The 27,621-nt window shown below is 45.3% G+C and overlaps 1 protein-coding gene across 4 annotated transcripts in view; it reads right to left on the bottom strand.

Moving 5' to 3' along the window:
* Positions 1–27,621, bottom strand: part of slc6a9 (solute carrier family 6 member 9) — a 36,080-nt gene that overhangs the window by 4,764 nt on the left and 3,695 nt on the right. For 2 of the 4 annotated variants that reach the window (XM_035536314.2, XM_035536312.2), the window contains exons 2-5: positions 23,902–24,234; positions 2,829–2,985; positions 2,135–2,266; positions 598–868 (exon numbers count right to left, since the gene is read on the bottom strand). In XM_035536314.2, the coding sequence (XP_035392207.1) occupies positions 598–868; positions 2,135–2,266; positions 2,829–2,985; positions 23,902–23,931 (590 nt within the window). In that variant the 5' untranslated portion in view covers positions 23,932–24,234. Of the gene's footprint in view, positions 1–597; positions 869–2,134; positions 2,267–2,828; positions 2,986–12,559; positions 12,833–23,901; positions 24,235–25,957; positions 26,155–27,621 lie in introns of those variants that run through there. The other 2 variants (XM_081703641.1, XM_035536311.2) reach the window with 2 other exon arrangements.

Raw genomic sequence — 27,621 nt, 5'->3', positions numbered from 1 at the left:
CCCCCCCCCCCCACACACACACACACACCAAACAAAAACATCATGTCCCGTTGTCTTGCTTGTCTGCCAGCCTCTTCCTCGAGCGTCCCTGCTTGAGTCGGGCTTGTCAGAATGAAGGACCCACCGGTACTGCAACGTCTAATCTCACACAAACGCTGCAGCAACAGAACCAGCCTGCTGTCAGAAACCATCCTTACCAACGCATACAGCAAAGCCTTTGCTACGTTTTCTCTGGAAAGTTCTGTTATACTGGATACTGCGGCTGAAGCATTTCCTGCAAACTGGGCCCAGTAGCAATACACCAATACCAATACACCAGTACCAGTGCTACCATGCAGGAAACCGAGCAGCGAACTGCATGCATGTTAAAGCTGAGGTTCTTGAAACAGCACAGTGAAACAACAGCATGAATAGGGAAATCTCACTGCATCAGGGTTAAACACGCTGGTCTAGCCAGGCTTGGACAGATAACTGCTCAAGAGAATGACTGTAGTCAGCAGTCTGAAAACAAATAATCCAGTTACATAAATAACCAGTTTCCCAGTGTGACTGTGTGTGCGCGCAACACTGAGCTGAAACCGAGTGGGCACCGCCAACCTCCAGTACTCCTCGCTGGGGCTCGTGCGTTTGGTGCGGTTGGCCATGTTGGTGACAGCGGACAGTGCAGCAGAGACGTTGGCCAGTGTGGCGTTGGTGTGCGCCGTGCCCACTACGCCGCTGCAGTCCGGCGTGTTCCAGGGGTTGTTGCAGTACGTCCAGGGCAGGAGATTGGTCATAGACATAAAGAAGTAGTAGATGGCAATGCAGATTACCACATTGTAATAGATGCCAATGTAGGTGGAGACCACCATCATCCCATAACCCACACCTGCAAGGCGGAGGAGGAAAGGAGGGTCAGGGCGCAGAAAAAAACAGTCATGGATTAAACGGGGCAGTGGGGTTGAGATTCATCTGTGTCGGGTTCATATTTAGATCTACCACAGCCATAAACAAGTCTAGAGGATCTCTAGAGCTTTTCCAAACTGGAAGGGTCAGACAGAACGTGATAAGGCAACACTGCACACAGGCTCATGGAAGGTGCATTCACTTCTTTAGAACATTGTAATTCTCATGTGTTATAATGACCCTTTTTGAAAATTTTACTGTGAAGGCGTATGTCTTAATACAATGAATAAGGTCATTATTATTTATTCTCAAGGCATTTTTGCCTTTTTGGTTCTGTTTAACCAGGAACTGGGACTCTCAATTTGAATATAATTAGTTTGAACATAGTTTGGTAACTGTCCTCTTGGGGAGAAGAAAGCCTGGGAGGGATGTTTGTTTGGAGCCCCACTGTCTGCCTCACTGCCCGCCCCACTGCCCGCTTCACTGCCCGCTTCACTGCCCGCCCCACTGCCCGCCCCACTGCCCGCCTCACTGCCCGCCCCACTGCCCGCCTCACTGCCCGCCTCACTGCCCGCCCCACTGCCCGCCCCACTGCCCGCCTCACTGCCCGCTTCACTGCCCGCCCCACTGCCCGCCCCACTGCCCGCTTCACTGCCCGCCCCACTGCCCGCCTCACTGCCCGCCTCACTGCCCGCTTCACTGCCCGCCTCACTGCCCTCCTTAGAAGGAAGAGAATTCTCTTTTTTTTGGATCATATGCCTCTCTGCTGTTTCTGGAATAATTGTGGAATCTGAGAGCTAGCGCAGAAACTGTGTGGGATTTGTCAGGCTTGACCTTTTTGTAAGTTGTTTGAAGTTTGCATTTGCAAAGACTTTTCATTTTTGGCAATCTTTTCCTCTTTTTTTGCTGAACTGAAAATCTTTTCTTGGCAATTCACTGATCATACTTTCTGGGACAAAGCCAGTCTACTTTGTTGATAAACAAATCGACCTTGGTTTAGCCGATGGGTTGCAGTTCAACTCCCTAAACACTTGTAAACCTTTTCTGTTTAAGTGACATCATTTACAGTATCCAGTAGCTTGTGTTTGTAATGCTACAATGGGACTGTCTTGGTGAAGTCAATGTGATGTCACATTGGGATTGTCTCTGTGATGTCACAATGATATCACAGAGGGACTGTCTCTGTGATGTCACAGAGATGTCAAAATGGGAGTGTCTCAGTGCAGAGGGACCATGAAAAGCAGCTGACCTTTGAACATGGGGCTGACCTTCCACACACCAAGGCAGCCAAGCGAGGTGAACTGGCCGAAGGACAGCTCCAGGAAGAAGAGCGGGATGCCACAGAACACCAGCATGATGAAGTACGGGAACATGAAGGCACCTGGGACACAACATCACACACCAGCATCACACACCAAGTTCCATGGAGTTCTTACTGCTGATACCCAGTACAGAGCGTTGCTTCCAGTACTGCACACTGCTGGTTTCAGTAACACTGCTTTTCAAGAATAACAACTAAAATTTCAAGGACCGCAAATGTGAAAATGTATTTTAATCACAATTCACTTTAAAATCTGTTAAGACCCAAACCCTCATCATCTATACATCTCTAACCCTCTTAAACACACATGGTGCACTGGAGCTTGTGCAGAACAGGAGAGACCGGTCTTGTTTTGGTTTGGTCTGGTTCAAGTTCCTGGTGCTCTGATTAGCAGTGGCCTTGGTAGGGCCGTGACATCACAGGGAGGCAGAGCCACTATGGCTGCAGGATGTTGGTGATCATGCCCTGTTATGGCAGCACCACCAGAACTGCTCACGACTGATGGAAACTATTAGATCCATCAATCCACACCAAAATAAGAACAAAAGACAATATAAGACTCAATTACACAAAAATAATGTTAGTGGAAAGGGGTTGAGGTGAGAGTGAAGTGGGAAATGACCTCCTCCGTTTCTGTAGCAGAGGTAGGGGAACCTCCAGACGTTCCCTAGACCAACTGCGTAGCCCACACTGGTCAGGACAAACTCGATCTGGTTCCCCCAGTTCCCTCTGCGGGAGTTCTCATCCTTCTTCACTTGTTCTCCAGGAACTGCTCCATTCTGGATCACACACACACACACAGACTGAGACATTATCCCCTGCACTTTATTAAACCACAAAACATCATTATATCTCAGACACAAAGTCATCAAGGATGAATCCTGAATTTGAAGGGACAGAGGAACAGATCAGAAACGTTAGACCAGAACCACACAGAGTCTCTGTTCTCACTCCTTCATTCTCTCAATAACTGGACACCAAACCCCAGAGCACCCACTGTAGCTGAACACACAGAAGTGGGTGGGGCTTGTCGCCACCTCACAGTCCTACTGGATTTCAGTTTGTGTGCAGTGCTTTAGAGTTCTTTGTACCTAAATGATTCTGTGATAAATGCCATCTTTAAGAGGGCAGTGTTAAGGTAAGGGTTACGGGGTTAGGGTTTATGGGTTAGGGATTAAGGGTTATGCTTTAGGGTTAGGGTTAAGGGTTAGGGTTAAGGTAAGGGTTAAGGGGTTAGGGTTTAGGGGTTAGGGATTAGGGTTAGGGTTAAGGGTTACAGTTAAGGTAAGGGTTACGGGGTTAGGGTTTAGGGGTTAGGGATTAAGGGTTATGCTTTAGGGTTAGGGTTAAGGGTTAGGGTTAAAGTAAGGGTTAAGGGGTTAGGGTTTATGGGTTAGGGATTATGGGTTAAGGTTAGGATATATAGAAGGCTATGGTATATATAAGCAGTTATATATATTATATATAGAAGGGATTATGGGATTATGGATTATGGGTTAGGATATATAGAAGGTTATGGTTTAGGGTTAGGGTTAAGGGTTACGGTTAAAGGAAGGGTTACGGGGTTAGGGTTTATGGGTTAGGGATTAAGGCTGCGTGGAATGGCTTCCCCTTTATAAAATATGCTTGGTAATGTATGAAGGACTCCAGACAAACATGTATAGGTTACAGCTGTGTTCAGAGGAATGACTGGATTCCCTTAGGTGACAAAATGTAACAATTACACTGTCTTCCATGTGCCCCCCCACACACACACCTGAGTGTGAGGGCCTTGACCAATAGCTCCCAGTGGAAGAGAGGCTGCATCTTATGTGGCCATCAGTGAAGCAAGAGAAAAGCAAGCAAGCACACACACACGCACGCACACACACACTTACACGCGCTCATGCATGCACACATGCATACACACACACGCATTTCTTATTTAGGCCTTTGATCAGGACCAAAAATGAATCTACCAACAATACTTAGTTTCTGCCTTTTCTTTGTACCCAGCTTCACGATGGATAAAGTAACATGTTGCTGAGTAATAACGTAATCACAGCCCTCCTTCCACTGAGGAGTGGCAAAGTCAAAGCTGTTGTGCTTTTCCGAGTTCCCACACAACTGTGTGTGTGTGTGTGTGTGTACTTGGTAGACAGCTGGACACCTGTGCTCAGTGTTGTTGGCTCGCTTGCTGTGTGTGTGTGTGTGAGTGTGTGTGTGTGTGAGCAAGCATCTGAGTTCATGTTCCCAGTTGTTTCACTCACGCTGCATGTGACTTCACGAGTGCAGCTGGTTCTCAGTCATCAAACAGGTTTGATTGTCTGCTGCACTCCCAAACTACAGTTTTACAGACATTCCTATAATCCAACCTTTTTAAAATCATTTTAATATTAATATGTTTCAACTGTAACATCACATTCAAAGCCCTCAGTGCATAAACTATTTCATCTGAAGTTTTATTCTTTTACTGCTCTTAGCTTCAGGTTTCTGCGAGTCCTGTGTCACCTTCACATTTGGTTCCATCTTCAGTCTCTCCCAGGTGCTCTAGAGGTGATGAGTGATGAGGTGAGTGTAAGACGAGGAACACGAGGAAGAGCACAGCTGCGACCATCTGCCCTTTTTCATAAGCTCTCTCTCACTCACACACATGCACGTGTGCGCACACACACACACACACACACAATTACTGGCACCTTGCATCAGTGCCACCATCACAGAGGGGCAGGCATGCGTGTGCCACTCAGATTTATTCCTGGAGTCTGCAACTTTCCGGGAGATGAAGAAAACTAATCTTGGCACAGAGAGAAAGAGAGAAAACTTCCCAGATACAGAGAAAAGTGGGTGAATTAATGTAGGGAATCATTTAATACAGGAACAGCTTGGCTCTCGCTGTCACCCAACACACCTAAACACTCTCCATGTCACCCAACACACCTAAACACTCTCCATGTCACCCAACACACCTAAACATTCTCCATGTCACCCAACACACCTAAACATTCTCCATGTCACCCAACACACCTAAACGGTCTCCATGTCACTCAACATACCTAAACACTCTCTATGTCACTCAACATACCTAAACACTCTCTATGTCACCCAACACACCTAAACACTCTCCATGTCACTCAACATACCTAAACACTCTCTGTCACCCAACACACCTAAACACTCTCTATGTCACCCAACACACCTAAACATTCTCCATGTCACCCAACACACCTAAACACTCTCCATGTCACTCAACATACCTAAACACTCTCTATGTCACTCAACATACCTAAACACTCTATGTCACCCAACACACCTAAACAGTCTCCATGTCACTCAACATACCTAAACACTCTCCATGTCACCCAACACACCTAAACACTCTGTCACCCAACACACCTAAACATTCTCCATGTCACTCAACACACCTAAACACTCTCCATGTCACTCAACATACCTAAACACTCTGTCACCCAACACACCTAAACACTCTCTGTCACCCAACACACCTAAACATTCTCCATGTCACCCAACACACCTAAACACTCTCCATGTCACTCAACATACCTAAACACTCTCTATGTCACTCAACATACCTAAACACTCTCTATGTCACCCAACACACCTAAACATTCTCCATGTCACCCAACACACCTAAACACTCTCCATGTCACTTAACATACCTAAACACTCTCCATGTCATTCAACATACCTAAACACTCTCTATGTCACTCAACATACCTAAACACTCTCTGTCACCCAACACACCTAAACATTCTCCATGTCACCCAACACACCTAAACAGTCTCCATGTCACTCAACATACCTAAACACTCTCTATGTCACTCAACATACCTAAACACTCTATGTCACCCAACACACCTAAACAGTCTCCATGTCACTCAACATACCTAAACACTCTCCATGTCACCCAACACACCTAAACAGTCTCCATGTCACTCAACATACCTAAACACTCTCTATGTCACTCAACATACCTAAACACTCTCTATGTCACCCAACACACCTAAACACTCTCCATGTCACCCAACACACCTAAACACTCTCCATGTCACTCAACATACGTAAACAGTTTCATTGCTCATACACAGCTATTTACACTACTGTTTCACACAACAGTCGGAATCACTGTCCCAGTCCAGTACATTCTGGCCTCCAGTAAACAGCATTTCTGTGACTCATGTAAGAGTCTGCATTGAGCTTTTGTAGACAGCATGGAACATACCTAAACATTCTCCATGTCACCCAACACACCTAAACACTCTCTATGTCACTCAACATACCTAAACACTCTCCATGTCACCCAACACACCTAAACACTCTCTATGTCACCCAACACAGCTAAACATTCTCCATGTCACCCAACACACCTAAACACTCTCCATGTCACTCAACATACCTAAACACTCTCCATGTCACCCAACACACCTAAACATTCTCCATGTCACTCAACACACCTAAACACTCTCCATGTCACTCAACATACCTAAACACTCTCTGTCACTCAACATACCTAAACACTCTCTATGTCACCCAACACACCTAAACATTCTCCATGTCACCCAACACACCTAAACACTCTCCATGTCACTTAACATACCTAAACACTCTCCATGTCATTCAACATACCTAAACACTCTCTATGTCACCCAACACACCTAAACACACTCCATGTCACTCAACATACGTAAACAGTTTCATTGCTCATACACAGCTATTTACACTACTGTTTCACACAACAGTCGGAATCACTGTCCCAGTCCAGTACATTCTGGCCTCCAGTAAACAGCATTTCTGTGACTCATGTAAGAGTCTGCATTGAGCTTTTGTAGACAGCATGGAATAAAGCAACAAGTGCTTTTCACCAACATTTCAAATATGTGTTTACCAACATCTTGGTCTTACATTGTGTTTTTCTTTTAAGAAACTTAAGACGTCCATTTACAAGTCGCTCCATCACATACACCTACCTAACACATACATTCACTGAGGTACTGTTGTAGTGTCATTGCCACTGTATACAAACGTCAGTTATATATATATATACATATATGTGTGTGTGTGTGTGTGTGTGTGTGTGTGTGTGTGTGTATAAAAGTTATATAGATGTGTATAACAGTTATATGGATGTGTATAAGAGTTATATAGATGTGTATAACAGTTATATAGATGGGTATAAGAGTTATATATATGTGTATAACAGTTATATAGATGTGTATAAGAGTTATATAGATGGGTATAACAGTTATATAGATGTGTATAGTATGTGTATGTGTATAACATACTTGTATAGATGATGCAAGTTATATAGATGATATAACAGACTTGTATAGATGATATAACAGTTATATAGATGGATATAATAGTTATATAGATGGGTATAAGTTAGATAAATGGATATAAAAGTTATATAGATGGGTATAACAGACTTGTATAGATTGTTATAACCCACTTGTATAGCTGGGTATAACAGACTTGTATAGATGATAGTTATACAGAATGATATAACAGTTATATAGATGGATATAACAGACATGTCTAGATGGTTCTAACACACTTGTATAGATGGTTATAACAGATTTGTATAGATATAACAGTTATATAGAAGGATATAATAGTTATATGGGTAACTATACAGACTTGTATAAAAGGATATAACAGTTTTATAGAGGGGTAAAACAGACTTGTATAGATGGTTATAACACACTTGTATATGTAGTTATAACACACTTGTATAGATGGTATAACACACTTGTATAGATGGTTATAACACACTTGTATAGCTGGGTATAACACACTTGTATAGATGGTTATAACACACTTGTATATGTAGTTATAACACACTTGTATAGATGGTTATAACACACTTGTATAGATGGTTATAACACACTTGTATATGTAGTTATAACACACTTGTATAGATGGGTATAACACACTTGTATAGATGATATAAGAGACTTGTATAGATGATATAAGAGACTTGTATATATGGTTATAACACACTTGTATACGTAGTTATAACAGATTTGTATAGATGGGTATAACAGACTTTTATAGATGGTTATAACACACTTGTATATGTAGTTATAACAGATTTGTATAGATGGGTATAACATACTTTTATAGATGGTTATAACACACTTGTATATGTAGTTATAACAGATTTGTATAGATGGGTATAACAGACCTGTATAGATGGGTATACACTCTTTAAAACAGGCCTTCTCTCTGTCACAAAGCTGCATGTCCAGACTCCCCAATCAAACAACCAGGACAGCACATACAGTCTTTAATGCACAAGGACGAGTGGAGCAAAGACATTAAGCTACGAAGGAAAGTTCATGTTATGTTACACCATCACTGAGACGAGCTGAAACAGGTCATCTCGCCAAGGCAGAGAGACACACAGAGTTCTTTAAGCAGCATGTTTGGAGACAGCTGAAGACATCTGTCCAAACACCTCCAGTTATATAAGGTCCACTGTCAACTGGAAGGCTGACCTCCTCCCAATCCGTTTGACCCCCGCCCCCCACCCGACCCTAGAGGTCACGTCCCAAATGTTGCATCTTCCATCACCTTCTCTTCAGGGAGGAATTCCTGCACCACAAGAGAAGATGAGGCTCCAGGTCAGACCCCGAGTGACTGGCTGGGAGTCTGACTACAGCGCTGACTCTGGGGCACTGCAACACTCTTCAGTAGGTGGTAGAGCTTCAAACAATCAAACAAAAGCATTTTTAAAATAACAAATTTATGGTTTTCTGGAAAGCAGTCAGAGGGAAGATGTCACTAGATATCCAAGGAAGAATTAAATTCAAAAACTGTTAAACTACAATATAATTCTTTTTTACTTGAATATTTTGGATGGTGCTTTATGCAACCTAGCATTATAAGGAAACTACGGACCGATCACAGAATCATACGTCACACCTGAATAAATACAGAGTGGAACAGAAACAAACAAAAACAAAGCTGATAACGCCACACGCTCCACAGCTGCTAACGGATGTCTGTAGTGATTTAGGAAACGTAAGAGTGTGAGAGGTAAACATCAGCTATGACAGACACGTCCACGTGTCCAGATGCTGGTCCACCCAGAGTATTTGTTACAAACTGCCTCCCCCTCAGCAGGGGGCTTTAGCAAGCCAATGAGAGCAGTTCCATTCTCCTCTGCCCCACTGAGATTGCTGGCACAGCCAATCACCCACAGTGCCCTTCATGTGATCTCTGTGAGGTGAAAGTAATTCCACCTTAAAGAGGCAGTGCTAAGGCTTCTCACCCTGGATGCAGTAGGCTGCATTGATGCCCCCTCATTGGTCATTCCAGCGCTTTGCAAAACAACAATAAAATGTACAGAAAAGGGCTGAGGAGGCTGGCCAACGTCTAGCCACAGGAGACCAGATGGGGCGGGGGATTGGGTGAGAGATAGGGGGTGGGGCTATTGAGTGGTCATATCATTCAATCACAAACATTCAGGAAGTGGCTGCTCCAGGCATTCAGGATGCATGCTATTTATTTATTTGTTTGTTTTAAAAACTGTGTTAAGTAAACTGCACAGCCAACTGACTTTTAAACATTTGAAACTGTGAAAAGTAATTTTAAATGACATTTTAAAAAGTTATCACATAAAAATATTTAAGCAGAGACTAAAAATTGTGTCCTATAAGAATCACACAATCGACCATGAGGTTAAGAAACACCTGCTGATCGTTTTCAGCTCCTCTGCTGTAGGTGTAATGTGCAGACGGAAGCTGAAGGGAACTGGACTGCCTCTTCAGAAAGGAGGAGGACACCACCACATTCTACACAGTGGCACTCATTGTTATGGTAGATCTCTGAGGTGCACCCAGCCCTTTAGAACCTCAACACGCCGGAGGCTGGGGTGTTGGGGTAGTGGCAGATGCACAGTACTCAGACTTTGTCCAACATACCTGACTAGCTGGTTAACATGTGACCAGACATGGTAAGGTCCTACACCAGTCGGAGTTACAGGCCGGCACCAACTGGGGACCTAGGGCTAATTACACACCCTTTCTGAATATAAAGCCTGCGTACTGTAGCGGAGAAAGAGCTACTCCACATTAAGCGCTGAGAGACCCCACATTACAGTGCTGAGGGACTGTGCACACGAGTCATGTGTGAATGTGCAGGAACTACACATGAGTTCTGTGATCTGATACATAAGCAGGTACATTAGAATCAAAAGGAAAGAAACTGATCTGAGGTCATCATTCTCCCAGTGAGACAAACAAGCAAACAAACAAACAAATAAATAAATAAAGGACGCCTGACCTTAAAATTAACTACCAAAACTGTAAAGGAACTTGCAGGTCATTCATATCATGAGATATAATTTACTGAAGAATGCAGTATTCAAGTGGGTATACTGAGGTATTGGCTAAAACCTAAAAGACAGACAGACAGACAGACAGACAGAGAATGTGAGAGAGAGGGGAGGGAGGGAGAGAGAGAGAGAGAGAGAGAGAGAGATCTGATCTGCTCAGACAGCCAGGTGGAGATAGCGTTTTCTGGCTGTGTGGCCATGAAGTGTTACGAGAGACTAGGTCACTGCAAGCTGTTCACCTGTCCACACACACACACATACTCACACACACACACTCACACACACTCACACACACACACACACACACTCACACACACACACACACACACACACTCACACACACACACACACACACACACACACACACACACACACATACACACACACACACACACACTCACTCACTCACACACACACACTCACACACACACACACTCACACACATACACACACACACACACACACACACACCTCTGTTGGCACGAGGGTGAGACAGGAGTGTGAGACACGGAGGGCGTCAGACAGACTACCACCTCACAGCACTATGACCAGCCCGTCAGTAAGTCTACAGTGGAACAACACAGACGGCAGCAGCCCTGTGAGAACAGTAGAGATAGTGGGGGTCATGTGACCCCCCCAGACCAGAGTGGCTGAACGCGGGTGTGCACAAGGACCGAGCGTGCATGAGGACACGGCATGGTGCTCACCTGAATCAGTGACCCCACAGCGTGTACAGTGACATCTAGCAATAATCAAACTAATGAGGTCACATGGGTTAAGGGCTACTGTACACCCAATTCCTGTCAACACGGTAACTCCTGTGGAATTGCCTTACTGTAATAACACACGCTGCATAAATACAGTCAGCAACAGAATAAAAGCATATCAAATGTATTCCAATTAGTTTCCACTGTACAATCATCTGAATTTGTTAGGTATGTGGTTATCAGCACATCCCAAAAGGTTGTAGTCCCAGTAATGAAGAAGCCCTTCTGGTCTGCATCTCCTCAGAGATGTGTAGGGTTGACTGCACAATTTCCCAGCATCCAGCCTAACCAAGCGGAGGTTCATGGAATGTTTGGTTGAACCACTAAATGAACTGTGGATCAACTATGGTCTTTTTGGTAAGAAAGAATCTTAAAAAAACAGGAAAGGTGTGATTAACCTTTTTCTCTGCTGTTAGTAACCTTGTGCATTTATTCTACAAGGCTGTAAAATTCCTGTTGTTTTTATGCTGTATTCACGAGTTACACCTCACTGTTCCAGCAAACCACTGATACTCAGATCTACACTTAATCACTGTAGCCACTGGAACCTGCTCTGTGATCTCCTCCCCTCCCCTCCTCTTTTCATGGATGGTAACCAGCAGCAGTGTTCCATCTCCGTTCCTCTGAGGCAGTACGCAGGCACCTTGGAGGCCCAAAGTGGCTTATCAGACACCTCAGCCAGTCATTTTCAACAAACCTTCCTGACGATTGTTTCAAGTGCTAAGTGCCCCGGTGGGCAGGGAGGAAGGTATAAATATGATCCACCCACTTCCTTCCGTCCAGAGACTGTATCACACAGCCTCTCTCTCTCAGACACCACAACTTCCTATGGCAATTAGTTAGAGAAACTTTTCAGCTGGCGCACACGTGGTCTGGTTTTTAAGGAGCTGCGAGCCCTGCCTCACGTGGTCCGCTGACTATTGAGTCGTCACAGGTCCTGAATGACTGCGGGAGAATAAGACTCTGCAGACAATGCTTGGCCTTGATTAATTCAATTCTTTCAGGACCCTGCACCGTCGTCTGGGCAGTCTACACAATCACTGCTTTGATGCTCGGGTTAACGCACACTCGCACCCGTACTCCTAGATCACAGACTCAAAAGAAAAAGACATTCACACTCCCCATTTATTTTTACTTGCACAAATTTTGTTTATTTAAAAATTTTGGGTTTTTTGCTCTGTTACTGTATCTCTAGCAAAGAGACAGAAGTGACCCAACTATAGCTTGCCCCCAAACCCCCACACTGACCTGATCGGTGCAAGGAACCACAGTGCAGTTGGACCTGGACATGGTTGGAGCACAGCGACTGAATCTAGAACTTCCACTTTCGACTTCTTCATTCACCCATTACTCCCCACACTTCCACAGAGAATGAGAGAGAGAGGGAGATAGAGGGAGAGAGAGAAACAAACCGCTCTCCTTTTGGCTGCGCTTGATTAATGTCTGAATTATTTTCACCTCATTTCATCTGATGGAGTTCTGTTTCCTCTCCGCCTCTCTCAATCATTCGGTGTGGAAGTGCCCCCCACACCCCTGCCTCGCCTCCGTTCCTCCTTTTCAAGCCCTTTTCTGCTGTGTGATGGGGGGCAGGTCCTAACCCTTTGCCTCTACCTCCATCATGAATGGAGTCATTGTCATTCTAGCAGCTCGGCTGCATACTGAGTAGCGAGGAGCTGCTAGCATAGCTGAGCAGGGGCCAGACCTGGAGCCCTGCACTCCCGCATGACAGCCAGGCATGAGGAGCGATGGGTTCCCCCAAAACGCCAGCCTCGCTGCCTCTGCAACGCTTCCACTTGCTTTGCGAGCAGCTCCATCCAGACCACCAATGCTCCTTGTTCACTCAGACACACACACACACGACTCTCGAACCCTCCTCATCCATCACCATTGCAGTGCCGCAGGCAAATGGACAGACGGTCCCTGCGGCCCCGCCCATCGCACAGCCCCGCCCATGCCACATCCCCCAAAGCCCCCCATGACCAATTTATTCTCGCTTTCCCCGGGAGCTCAAAAGATTTCCCGCTCTTTGTCGTCTCGAGCCGTGGCTGGTCAAGCCATCCATTGCATGGAAGGTGCCGTTTGCCGGAAAGCGGACGGCCAGGAAAACGATACGGAAGAAACATGGAGAGCTTTAAACAAAAGGGAGCTTTCAGTGCTCGTCTTGGCTGTGGCCCGAGCGAGTATCCTGTTAGCGGTGTCAGAAGTTGACAGGCATCTGGCCCTCGGCCTAACGAGTGTTTAACGAGGGCCAACAGCGGTGGGAAGTGTGTTGAACGAACAGACCTTATGAGTTGACATGATGAGCTTTAAGTGAGGAAGGTCAGCACAGACTTCCTCACTGCCTGCTTCACATACAAACCCAACATGTGGGACCACACGCAGCAGATCAGGTGCATGTCAAAGAGATATATGAGACGATATTAAAAAAGAACATCTGTACTCTACAGTAAGAGTAACACCACACACACTGCCACTTTAAAATACTGGGAATATTTTATTGCAAAGTTGTTTATATGAAAAGTCAACACTAGATCATGGAGGACAAATGTCAATAAAAACTTTGAATGTTATGATGTTCAGTACATAACAAAACCTAAGGCAAAAGGCTCGTTACAAGACCCAGCTCTGTTAAAACCATCACATCAGACTCCAAAGTTTCTCAAACTGGGTTAACTTGGCTGTGAGCCAGTTACGGAGGCTCTATCAGATAAATCATTAGAAATCACAAAAGGAGTTTGTGTGGATAGACAAAGTGTAGGGGGGTCTACTGATCCCAGCACTGATCCCAGCACTGAACTGAGCAGCTCTGATCCCCGCGCAGAACCGAGCAGCACTGATCCCAGCGCAGTACTGAGCAGCACTGATCCCAGCGCAGAACTGAGCAGCACTGATCCCAGCGCAGAACTGAGCAGCACTGATCCCAGCGCAGAACTGAGCAGCACTGATCCCAGCGCAGTACTGAGCAGCACTGATCCCAGCGCAGTACTGAGCAGCACTGATCCCAGCGCAGTACTGAGCAGCACTGATCCCAGTGCAGAACAGAGCAGCACTGATCCCAGCGCAGTACTGAGCAGCACTGATCCCAGCGCAGTACTGAGCAGCACTGATCCCAGCGCAGTACTGAGCAGCACTGATCCCAGCGCAGTACTGAGCAGCACTGATCCCAGTGCAGAACAGAGCAGCACTGATCCCAGCGCAGTACTGAGCAGCACTGATCCCAGCGCAGTACTGATCCACTGCACCAGTAGATTTATTAGAGGCGGGGGGGGGGGGGTGACTTGCTGTATAATAAAACATTCTCCCCTTCCCCAACATCAACACATCATCTTCTAATTGTGCCTGATAATTATCTGGAAACTGACGTTAAAGCTAAAGTCTCATCCTGAACAGGTCTGGCAAACAGGACAAGTGGTTCAAATTTACTACATTTCAGGTTCAGTTGGGCTGAGCTTCAGCACATGTAGGCTATGGGCCTGGCACAGAGGGACGTCCATGCCGGCAGGCACGAGACACACTCCAGCAGCCACGGCCAAGTCCCATTAGCCAAACAGCAGCCCGCCACACAACAACGCTCTGCTAATGAGGTATGAACACTGTGTTGTTTTGACAGCTCCATATCAGTGGGAGAATGGAGGCCATAATAGGGGGGAGCATAAACTGAAAAAAACAAAACAAAACAAAAGAATGCCTAGAGTCTAACCTCTATGGAGCAGACACGACAGGAACCACAGGCTGGGGGAAACCAGCTCTGGTAATTGGACGGTTATATCAGGCATTTAGCGCTCATTAGCAAATGCAGATGTCAAACACTGTAACTGCCCAAGTCTCTAAAACCCCTTTCCCCATGGTCCAAATCAGTGGTAAACACTGTAGGGAACCAGACTCCCCTCAGCGATCTAAACAGAGCTGCCCTCAGCTATACAGCAAGTAGGCTAACGCGTGTACAGCTACAGCTAGGCTAGACCCCAAGCAGATGAGGGTAGAACAACCACGCACATTTAAAACCGAGCACATACTGGGTTAGGGTTAGGGCTTAGGCTTAGAGTTAGGGTTCCAGTCATGGGTGACTTATGGCTAAAGGCAGAAGGCAGTGGGAGACGGACCAGTTCGCAATGAGGTTATGACCAAGTTGGTCTCCTCAAGGAATGTTTGCAATGCAAAAAAGCCCCTATGAAAAGATGTTTAAGATGGGTTTGATTTGCTTAAATGTTTTGATTTATGTTTCAGCTAAATATAGCAGCTACCAGCATAGCAGAACTGCATCTATGTTTGCAAACACCTGTTCATCTTAACCTAAAACTTCACTAGAGCCATATACAGTCCAGAACTGTCACTAATGCACACACAGCTAGACCAGGACATTGGATATGTCCAGAATAAGCTCAAGAATACCGCTGGAGGGGGAAGCAGAGGACAAGAGACGCAGGGGGTGGGGGGGGGGATCCAAAATAACAGAGAAAGAGACAAGTGACCATTAAATTCCCCAGGGAGGAAGTGCAACTCTGCTTAACCAGGTGTTTCCAATTCGAGGCACGTTGGCGCTATTGACAATCCGAACAACAGCGCCTCAGTCAAGTTTAAAATACTACTGCGCACTAAAAATGTCACTTTTTCAAACGGAGTGCCACGCTTTGGTGCAACGCCTCTTTCCGCTGTTCTCTCGCGCCCCGTTTACAGTCTGGGGCGGCATGTCCGACAGACATGGAAAACAATCTTTAACAAACACACAGTGTGGAGGGCTGCAGAATAAGGAAATCAGCTCACGTGATTTTCAGTCCCATTACAACACAAAGAGTCACAGGTCATTACAGCACGCGGGTGACAGAATGTACAACACTGGGAACTTAACACTGGAACATGCGCACACGTTTGCTCCAGCCTGAAAAAAGGCAACACCACCAACTCCAGTTTTAGGTGTCGATCATCATGTACCTGAATGGTGTAAAGTAAACTTATTTTAAATTTGTAAATTGTTCTAACTTTTAATGACATTAAAAACGGCAGGTTTGTAACTTACATTAACAGGGTAACTCACACTGTTATTGTAAGTTAACACTAGTTAACTAGTTTAAGCAGAGATATGATTTCACATTTTGAGATCATCACAGCACCTGTACAGCTAGCCCACATTAACTTGGGATTAACTAATGTTTCTTCTTCCATATAGTTGTCTCTGTTAGTCAGGTAATGTGGTAAGGCAGCTTTGCTCGACGTGACAAACATAACAACATGGCATTTTTACTGCTTTGGGATACCCCATCTCTGTGTTTCACGAGCACGTGCCTATCAGGAGGGAATAAAAGTTTAGATGACATGACGATTTAATTTGGTCTAACGTGTATTTATGCTTTATGAGCTACTTGTATTTATGCAGCCACATAATGACAAATAAATATTTTTTCCTCCAGAGGGGCAACCTTAGCCTGGTCTTGTCCACGAGCTTAAACTCAACTCTAGGTCTCTAGGGCTACGTTCACGTTACCAACTTGAAGTGACGCAAATCCGAGTTTTGCCGATAGTGTGATACAAATCTGATTGGTTACCAGGGCTGTGTGAACACATAAATCCTCTTTTCAAGACAGGTTCAAATCACTTTGGTATGTTGTCCAATCAGATTCATTTCGGATACGTGGCTGTGACTACAAATGTCGTCTTCAGAACAATGGAGAGCAACTGCCTTTAATTCACCTTCCTGACTGGCTCAAGTACAGCAGACCGCCATCCTCCAGCGCAAAACGCGACGCATTACATTTACATTCAGTACTCACGGCACGGATCAATCCTCGCAGCCACATCCGTGCAGAGAGACTCTTCATTTGCACAAGTCACCTGTGCAAAACGAATCAATACATGTGGCCGGTTTGGAGGTCATATGCATTCACATTTACAGAAAAATACAAGTCACTTAATTATGAATATGAAACCTCAAGATAGGCAATCTAATTTGAGCAAAAACCCTTGCAATGTTTTGCACTAGGTCCAAGTTCAGAGAACTGTTTGAGCTTCACTGTAATACGGTTTTAAAAAACAAACATGATATAGGCACAGTAAAGCATGAGCATAAAAGCACAAATCTAAGGATATTCAAAACCAAAATTTCAGAGCGGCTCTGCACTAACCCACGCTGAACCCCTTCGCACTGTAGCTTTATAGTGCTTTACTGTCCAGTCCTGTTTTGGGGTCTCAGTGAGTTTGTGGAAAAATAATGATGGGTAGAAATGAATTTGATCAAAAACTAAAAATAATAAATCAATAAAATCAACCCATTTTGTAATTTCTATCTCGGTTATAAATCTGCCTTTAATGCCCATCTGCTTTTTCAACTTTAAATGGTGTCCAGAAGTAGGGATTTCATCACACTAGAAATCACTAGGTTGACAAACTGGATGCTCCAGAGATCTGTACTTCTCAGTCTCTGACAAACAGAACAGGTCTTGTGCCATCTTTACGTAACCCTGTTTACAGCTCCGGGGATTTACCGCACTGGAGCCTCAGAAACAAACAACGACACATCCGACAGGTTACTGTAAGCAGATTGATGGAAAGTTACAGTCTGCATGTGATGGTGGATGTACATTATAGTATTGCACAACATTTATTTTGCCAGACAACATCAAACAGGAACTTTGCTTTACTCAAGAGGAAATTGAGTGTTTTCGAATTACGAATGTGACATTTCAGAGAGGAAAGGTTCATGTATCATTACACACATTACAACCATGTACTGGTTTTATTCCAGTGCTCTATAAAGTAAAACTGGAATTTCCCAGTCAGAAACGACTCCATAAATCTTCTCCATCAGCTCCGTGTGAATCCCACTCCCAGTGGATAGTGCTTCAGTGACATACTCTAGTCCGGACAGGTTTTTGAAAACCTTTTTTGAATTCTGCTACTAACCTCCCAGCCAGGGGTCGGGTTTCAGTATGTGAAGTGTTCTGTGCTGCAGAAGCAACAGCAGCCGAGTGACTATGGAAATGTTAATCCCACACACCCACTGGAGTCTGAACAACAATCAGGGGTCAGGAGGGACCTTTCCATTTTAAGACACACTGCCCTTTTTTGGAGCATCATAAAAGCAAATTTATGGAACTATGACACACAACTTTCTGTACCATGTTTACTGTGTGTGTGCGTGCACGCGTGTGTATTTGTGGGGGGTGGGGGGCATCTGACTGGCTCCAACGCTTTAGATTAAACTGATGGTTGGGTGATAATTTCCCCTTTCCTTAGTAATCTGGAAGGGCAGTCGGACTCTCTGGGGAGAGCAGCAGTTGTGAAGGGGCCTTAAATCAGGGCAAGGGGGAACACATGACCTCCCCACTGTGACAGACATATGGGTGCATGGCTGAGGACCCAGGAGAGACACATGGCACTTCAGCTCAGCTCACACGGACTCAGGAGGATCCGAAACTCCTACAATGAAGCACACGTGGCAGAGACAGCAGGGGTCTGGGGCAGTACACGCACCTGGGGCGGTACACGCACCTGGGGCAGTACACACGCCTAGAGCGGTACACAGCCAGCCATGTTTGGAGAAATCAGAAACAAGCGTGTTTTAAACTGAGGTCACATATACACGGCTCAGGAAAGTTTACAGGGGCCCAGGAATGTCTTCAGGGGCTTGTGAGTGGTCAAGGTCGCTTGTCATCAACAGCCCTCTACTGTTCAGAATAACCGAAGAGTTTTAAAAAGATTCCACAAACTACTAAAAGCACTATTATGAACAAGAGCTCTAAAAATAAAACCATCTCTTTAAGAATTGTAATTTTTTCTATGTATTGCTGAATATGTTTACTGCAAGGTGTTAAAAAGGGGTGAGAAAATCAAACTGACTCAAACTGCTTGACACAAAAAGCTTCAAAAGTGATTAATAATCCTGAAAGGGTTGAGGCGTTGGGGAAGGTCCCTGAGAATCGCAGGTCCCCCCTCGTCCCAGGCCTGTATCTCCCATTCAGCAGAGCGGGGAGGGGGGCTAGTCAGCCTCAAGCGCAACAAATATGTGGTGAAAAGCCTTTGAAGGACTCCAATTCAACTTTACAAAAATAATATCAATCAAAATAGAGATGGGGAGCTTTAGAGGGCCGGTGGGAGGAACACAGCACTGAGTGGCACGCTACAGTTATACCCCCTCCCCCACACTGCTGTTGGTCATTTAGTTTAGTTTCGGTGCAAATGTGAGCACCTCCACATATAAAAGGAGAGAGGAAGAAAAACAGAAAACCAGAATTTTCAGCTTGAGTGGTTTCTTCGAACAAACTCCAAAGCCTGAGGCTCACTAGGGCTGCTGGCATGGGGAACAGCTCTTTTTTGGTGTTGTTTTGTTTTGGTTTTGTTTCAGTTTTTCTCCCCTCAAGGAAGCGCAGCAGTGGACGTGTTTCGCATTCGGTGACGCTCGTGCTTCCTTTGTGCCATCGCCATGGTGGCCTCCGTTACCCCCACCCACCCCGCGGCCTGACCCATTCTCTGCTGTATAACCCGTCTTAGCACTGTGCGCCATCAGACTGCTCAAAACGAGAAATCGCATTTGCTGGCCCTTCTGGGGGACATCTGTTGCCCTGGACGTGAGGGCACCATGTTCACCAGCGTACCAAAGATGCCAACGTTCCTGTTCTAGGGACGTTAGGGATGCATGTCCTACACAAGCCCAACCCTTCTCCAGAAGCAGGCGTGACCTTAAGCAGAGAGTTCACACACCTCCAAACACTGCTGCCCTACACCTCAAACACGTTCGAAAGATGAACATGTACAATTAAAGCCATAAAATACAGATCTTTAAAATACAATAAATATATATACCTTTATTAATTACTTCTATTTTTTATTCAGTATTGGATAAACACAACTCTTAAAATACACCTTCCCTTTATGAATCTGTAATGGGAGAGGTGGGTTTTAGAAGGAAAGTTGAGTGTGTGTATTGGCCTGTTCACTGGGTGCTTGGACTCCGACATTTGCAAAGCTGCTTTGTGACAACATCTGTTGTAAAAAAATGCTGTATAATTTTTGACTTTACTTGTATTTCAGTGGGAGGATGAGCTCAGAGACTGAGGACAAACCCTCCACACTACACTCGCTGAGGACAAACCTTCCCGTTCAGGAACTCCAACCTTCATTTCCACTCTGTTCACTATATATCCCAGCAGGTAGGCGTGTGTGTGTGTGTGTGTGTGTGTGTGAGTGTCTGTGTGTGTGTGTGTGAGTGTGTGTGTGTGTGTGAGAGTGTCTGTGTGTGTGTGAGTGTCTGTGTGTGTGTGTGTGTGAGAGTGTCTGTGTGTGTGTGTGTGTGTGTGTGTCTGTGTGTGTGTGAGTGTAAGAGTGTCTGTGTGTGTGTCTGTGTGTGTGTGTGTGTATGTGTGTGTGTGTGTGTGTGTGTGAGTGTCTCTGTGTGTGTGTGTGTGTGTGTGTGAGTGTCTGTGTGTGTGAGTGTGTGTGTGTGTGTGTATCTGTGTGTGTGTGTGTGTGTGTGTGTGTGTGAGTATCTGTTTGTGTGTGTATCTGTGTGTGTGTGTGTGTGTGTGTGTGTGAGTGTGTGTGTGAGTGTGTGTGTGTGTGTGTGTGTGTGAGTGTGTGTGAGTGTGTGTGTGTGTGTGTGAGTGTGTGTGTGTGTGTGAGTGTGTGACTGTGTGTGTGTGTGTGTGAGTGTCTGTGTGTGTGTGTGAGTGTGTGTGTGTGTGTGTGTGTGAGTGTGTGTGTGTGTGTGAGTGTGTGTGTGAGTGTGTGTGTGTGTGTGTGTGTGTGTGTGTGAGTGTGTGTGTGTGTGAGTGTGTGTGTGTGTGTGTGTGTGTGAGTGTGAGTGTGTGTGTGTGAGTGTGTGTGTGTGTGTGAGTGTGTGTGAGTGTGAGTGTGTGTGTGTGTGTGTGTGTGTGTGTGTGTGTGTGTGTGTGTGTGTGAGTGTGAGTATGTGTGTGTGTGTGTGTGTGTGTGTGTGTGTGTGTGTGTGTGTGTGTATCTCAGGGCAGAGTGCTACACAGAGCAGACATGTCATTGTCACCTCATCAAGAGGCTTTAAGGCTGCACAGCTCCTTTCTGATGGGGAGGAGGTGAGGGCTGTACAAGGCTTTTGCCCCAAACACACTATTGTGACACCACAAACGCCCATCTGCTCCGGAGGATCCGGACAAGCTACCCTGTATTCAACAGGCAGCAGCACTCCACCAATCACAACACAGCAGCAAGAATGAAGGGCAAACAAATCCGCCAATCAGCAACGCTACGTTTGTCTGAAGGCCACGCTGAAGTCTCTCCGCCCACAGCAGTGAGCTTGAAGAATGGGAAAGGCCAGGGAAAGGTTGTGTGCCAGAGTCAGGATCAATGTGTCCACAAGGTGGAAAGGCTTCCGGAAAAGGGGCCCCAGCTCAGCAGATAAGGACCCCTTTCACAACTTTGGCATAAGAGTCCAAGTCTCAGTGGTGCACAGCTGATCCTAGCTGCACAGCCACATAAAAGAGGACACTCACAAAGAAGCTATATGTTTAGCATGATGCTCATCTGAAGAGTAATTGCTGTTTATTCTCACATTACTACTGACACACACACACACACACACACACACACACACACACACACACATCAGACCAAAAGCAAAGTGTGAAAGAAGGTTAGTTATGCTAATACTACTAGAAAACTAGGACTCACACACTTAAAACAGTTATATGACAAAAACACTGTGTAATATTGCCCTCAGTTACCAAGTGCTGGAGGAACAGCTATCACAATCACACTGACCAATTAGACAAGTGGAGAGCAGGTTTATATTTACATTTTCCCAAACAGCTGAAGTTTTCAGAACAGGTTTGCTGCTCTCTCCTGATATGGAAAAGTCCAAATTCTTGTGCAAGAACTGCACTTCAGAACAGCACAAAGAAGAAATGCGATCCCAGTCACTCGAAGGCTACTTGGAAAACTCGCCTTTAGTTAAGTTTTCGATAACATTCTGCACATCATCAGTAACCACAGAGCAGACCTGACACCTGCAGCTCCGCACAGCGAACGGGACCTTTCCTCTACTTCCCCAGGGCCCCGCACGACACCAGTGGAACACTCTAGTGTTTCTCGTGCAAGACGGAAGGTTCTCCTTGCACCTTCAGGAGCGGATATGCGTTACATGAATGAAAAACACAAACTGCCATGATTGTATTTGAGTAAAACACAAATTGGGATTTCTTAAGATCTATTTTTGTTGTTGTTCTTGTAAATGAGTGAACATGCTCAGCTCTGAGGCTAGAGAGCACAGGCTAGAGAGAGCACAGGTTGCACAGCAATCCTAAATGGTGCTTATAACAACAAAACTAAAGGGCTATGGAACCTGTCTGGATGTCAGTATGTGAACACCTACATTACATCTCAGCCATAATATGTACTGTTCTGAACACCCCGGTGAGCTGGTGAAGGAGCTGTGTCCTCATTCTCCTGTAACCCTCGTGTATGAAGCTTTCAAATGCAGCTGAAAAGCCGCACTCAAGAGTCAGTGGTGTGGCGCACTCTGGCTGGAAGCCGGAGACACCACAGCAGAAGCTGCTGAAGGCTTCCTCTCCAGAACACACACACTCCTCCTCTCCGGAGCGCACACACTCTGATCACACACCGACAGACAAAACCAGAGGCTCGGTGTTAGCAAGTGTGCCATTTCTACAAACTTCTGACTGTTCTGTTCTGATGTTTTATATTGCATTAGACATGGTGGTGGGAAAAAAATCAATTAATTAAAAAAATTCATGAATAATAATAATAATGAAGAAGAGAATGGTTTGGCAGTTATAAGGAATATCAATAAAACAAAACAAAAAACTACCAAGTGAAAGTATAATACTAAGTAAATATGAAGAAAATACATGATCATTTTCATGCACATCATAATGTATGAAACTACAGAAACATACAGCAGTCCAAAGAAATGAACAAGATCCCTCAGAAATCCCAACGCACACCGACTCTGTGACCTGTCTGGGACTTTCTGTTCACCCGGGCAGCTCCACACAATCTCAGCAGATCCCAAGAGCGCTTACAGTCCAGGACACACAGCCTGTCGCTCCGCAGTCTCCTGCTCACGTAGGTGCACAGGACCGGATGTGAGCGCCCTCAACAGGACGAAGGAGCAAACCATCGTCACACAGCTTAGCAGCAGATGAGCTTGGAGCTGCACTCAGCCACACTTACACTTCAGGGGAAAGTATTAAAGACAGCAGAGGCTGGGTTCTTATCTCACGCTAACCTGACGGGAGCTTTTGTTCTGATCCAGTAGACCGGTGCCGTGAACACAATGTTCTCCTTTTCTCATAAAAAAATAAGTTGACGCCTTTTGATGCTCTGAGTGCTCACACATCAGTAGCCCAGCAAGGGGAGTTACAGAGCAGCATGGAGGAGAATGATTGCGTGTTGGCCAAATGCTTTCAAAAACTTCTCAAATCAGTGGGTCCCATGACTTCAGCATTAGAAGAAAAAACACCACAAACTCAGTAAGGAAAGAACAGAACAACAAAAACAAACCCAAAAAATACCGCATGAAAACGTCGTCTCTTAAGGCTTAACGCAATCTAGCAGCAGATGATGGAAGCGGAAAGCAGAGATGCCATGCGAGGAGAACGACTCACCAGAATGCCAGAACACTGCTTCTCCTCCATGTTGGCGAGGCGATCTGTCCTCTCGCGGAAGGATGTCCGTCCGCACTCGGGAACTCGGCCCTGGAGCTGCTGGGGTGCGTGTCCAACCTCGGTGTGCCGCTCTGTCCCTGTGCTTTTCCTCTCTTGCAGTCTCTCTCTCTCTCTCTCTCTCTCTCTCTCGCTCCCTCTCGGAGTCTCTCTCTCACTCTTTCTTTCTTGCTGTGTCTCTCTCCCGCGTTCACTCGCCGGCTACTTTGCAGTGCTGAGCTGAAGTGGCGTCTCTGCTTTGTGCTAATTCTCCGCTAATCCAGGAACTTTTCTATGCTGTGAAAGGGACATGTGACAGAGAGGGGAGGGAGGGGCAGAGGGGGTGGGGGAGTAGTGTTCAGTGCATTCTGTTGCGTTTCACAGCTTTATGATCACGTCTTAATGAGAAAAAGGTGAGTGTGTGCAGGAGGAGATGTAGCAAACCACAACAACTAGATAGAGACTGCCTTCCATGCAGACCGCCCTACGTGAAGACCACCCGGTGTGCAGACTGTCCTGTGGGAAGTGGTCAGTGTTCCCAACAAACATTGTGTTGAGGACGGACACTGAGCCACCTGCCCCAACAAGCCCAAGTTCTCTACTTATGCAATGTCACTGAGAAATGTCTGAGAAATTCCAACAGTGCTTCCCTATCCAAGAATGCTCCTACCACTGTACAATTAACTACACCCAAGATGGATGTTCAGGAACCTCAGTTGGAGCTCTACTGAGCACAAGAATAGGAGACATACCCCACCAATACCTTTATGCTTTGGCCTGTGTTGCTGACTTCTACTCAACACAAGCACCTCAACATTCCTAAAACTAAGTATGCTGAAATCCAGTGATGTTTGCAGTAAATGTTCACAGCCCCTCCAGGAAATAGTGTGGACAGCACTGTAGTTGCACTGTACATGCACACACACACACACACACACACACACACACACACATAGTGTCCATGTTGGAAGCAGAGGTCTTATTACATTATAGTTCAGTAAGGCCACTACTCAGAAATAGTCCACAACTAACTCATAAAGACCTTAGAAATTGGTGGCCACCTTGGTGGTGTCCCCAGATCCCTGTAGGACACACCAGGATGTGTAAGGGAGCACAATGCTGGATGTCTAGGTGCTAAGACCCTTCCTCTGTACTCTACTCGAGCTTCACTGATCAACAAACAAAGGAACGTGATGGCACCAGAGACTAGCTGGCATCACCTCACGTCTCACGTTGTCTCCCACCTTGACTGCTAACAGAAGTGTTCATTTTAGCAAACGTTCAGTCTGGAAGGTTTGTGCCTGTCATTTCAGGACCCAGCTGACAAATTGCAACTGACAAGTTGGTCAGCCTAGACCAAGCCACCTGGGACATTCTACTCAACCACATGGTGCATCGGACACACCAGGCAGCTCCACACAATCTCAGCAGATCCCAAGAGCGCTTACAGTCCAGGACACACAGCCTGTCGCTCCGCAGTCTCCTGCCCACGTAGGTGCACAGGACCGGATGTGAGCGCCCTCAACAGGACGAAGGAGCAAACCATCGTCACACAGCTTAGCAGCAGATGAGCTTGGAGCTGCACTCAGCCACACTTACGCTTCAGGGGAAAGTATTAAAGCACACAGACAGCTCAGTGAATAACTTCCTCTGTTATGAAAATGTGGTACTGAAAAAAGTACCACAAAAAAAAAGACTAAACATGTTTTTCTCAGCAATAGTCAGATACTCAGTACTCAGGTAACGATACTCTGTGCTCAGGTAACAATACTCAGTGCTCAGGTAATGATACTCATGCTCAGGTAACAATACTCAGGTAATGATACTCAGATAATGATACTCAGGTAAAGATACTCAGTGCTCTGGTAACGATACTCAGTGCTCAGTTAATGATACTCAGGTAACGATACTCAAGTAACAATACTCATCTGAACCACAAGGTAACAAAATTTGCTTCATATTTGCATCCTGCCTGTATCAGATCCACCATCCCCATGTAGCATGTTGGAATCTCACTCACTCTGGCAACAAGTGCTCTGCACTTTCTGACTGGGAAGACCGGCTCCAATCCGTCCTCCAGAATGTAGCAGGATACTACACATGGAGCAGAACTTGTGCAGAACACACACACACACATGCATGAACGCACACGTGCGCACACACATGCATGCACACACACACACGCATGCATACACACATGTACACTTAGTTTCAACCATGACATGATGACCTAGTGTGAAAGATCTATTCTTAACTGCCTACATACAACAGGAATGCAAGTTATAAAAATCAGATTCCTGACTGTCTAGTCACCTGCAGGATTAGAAACAGAAAATAAAACACAGAAATATCAGGCTAACAGGAGCACTTATGTGCTAGTCTGTGGGATTAAACCTATCAGGAGCACTTGCGTGCTAGTCTGTGGGATTAAATCTACCACAGGAGAAATATGTGCTAGTCCGTGGGATTAAATCTACCACAGGAAAAATATGTGCTAGTCTGTGGGATTAAATCTACCACAGGAGAAATACGTGCTAGTCTGTGGGATTAACGTATCTTTCCAAAACAAAGAAGGGTTTTCATTGTAACATCACGTTAGAAGTGTATGTAGATACAGTTACAGAAGGTACTCTGAACAAATCACAAAACTGGTTTTTGACAGTTTCTCTGGAAATTTCTTCACATCAGAATTCATCACTGATCGGCAGCATTGACAGCATCCAAACCAAGACTGACTAAACTAAAGATGAACGTTCCTCAGGTAAACAGCACTAGACTTCTAAAAGCAAGCACTACTGACGCTTCTGTTCACTTAATGTGTGTAACATATGTATAGTCCACACACACACACACACACACACACACACACACACACACACAGACAGACAGATGCAAATTGCACTTTCATAAGGACGGGCTGTCTTATGTCTTAAACTGTCTTATGAGAGTACTTGAATATCTGTGGAAATTTCAAATAGTGAATATATTTGATTTCTGTGAAAGTTTAGCAGCACGTCATAAACCTAATAGCACTTCTGTCTAAAATGTGTGAATGAGAAAGTAAATAAAAGTAGAGGTCATGAATTGCAATATATGGACACAGAGATGTATCCCTAACTTTTAGGCTTGGCAACTTCGTGTGTCAAACGGCATCACAACTGCAACACAACACAGTGGGCTTCACCATCCTGAATGAGACACACAGAGTGAAGAACCCAGACTGCACAACTGACACAGGTCAGGGTACTTTTCCACTGCAAACCAAATTAGCCATGCTAGCAGGAAATATTACTGTGGCAATGTCTCAACCCAAAACACAAAAAAGGAACAATTTCAACATGATACTGTGAACCTGAAGCAGACTGAAGACAACTCACTGCTAGAAGGAGGCATCGTAGTCCTGTGGCTGAGACAAACAAAGGAACTGGATCCAGTAGAGGAGTATGTATATATAAACTATAGAGAATTTGCATATCAGCAAAAGCTTAAATATGCAGATTTCAATGAATATGTAGATTTCAATTATGTCATTTCCCTGGTTTCCAGTTCAGTTCCTTACCCTGTACACTACACACACCCAACGCTGTTAGGACCTTGGATTATATGGTCCTCTATCAATGCTTACAAAAGACATCACTAATTCACCCTTGAAAGTCACCAACTCACCCAACAGATTCTCACGAG

The sequence above is a fragment of the Electrophorus electricus genome, chromosome 20, assembly GCF_041902795.1.
Source record: "Electrophorus electricus isolate QZ-2024a chromosome 20, ASM4190279v1, whole genome shotgun sequence".
Classification (NCBI taxonomy): Eukaryota; Metazoa; Chordata; class Actinopteri; order Gymnotiformes; family Gymnotidae; genus Electrophorus; species Electrophorus electricus.
The sequence above is the reverse complement of the archived record's forward strand: the minus strand, read 5'-3'. Positions and strand labels throughout refer to the sequence as shown.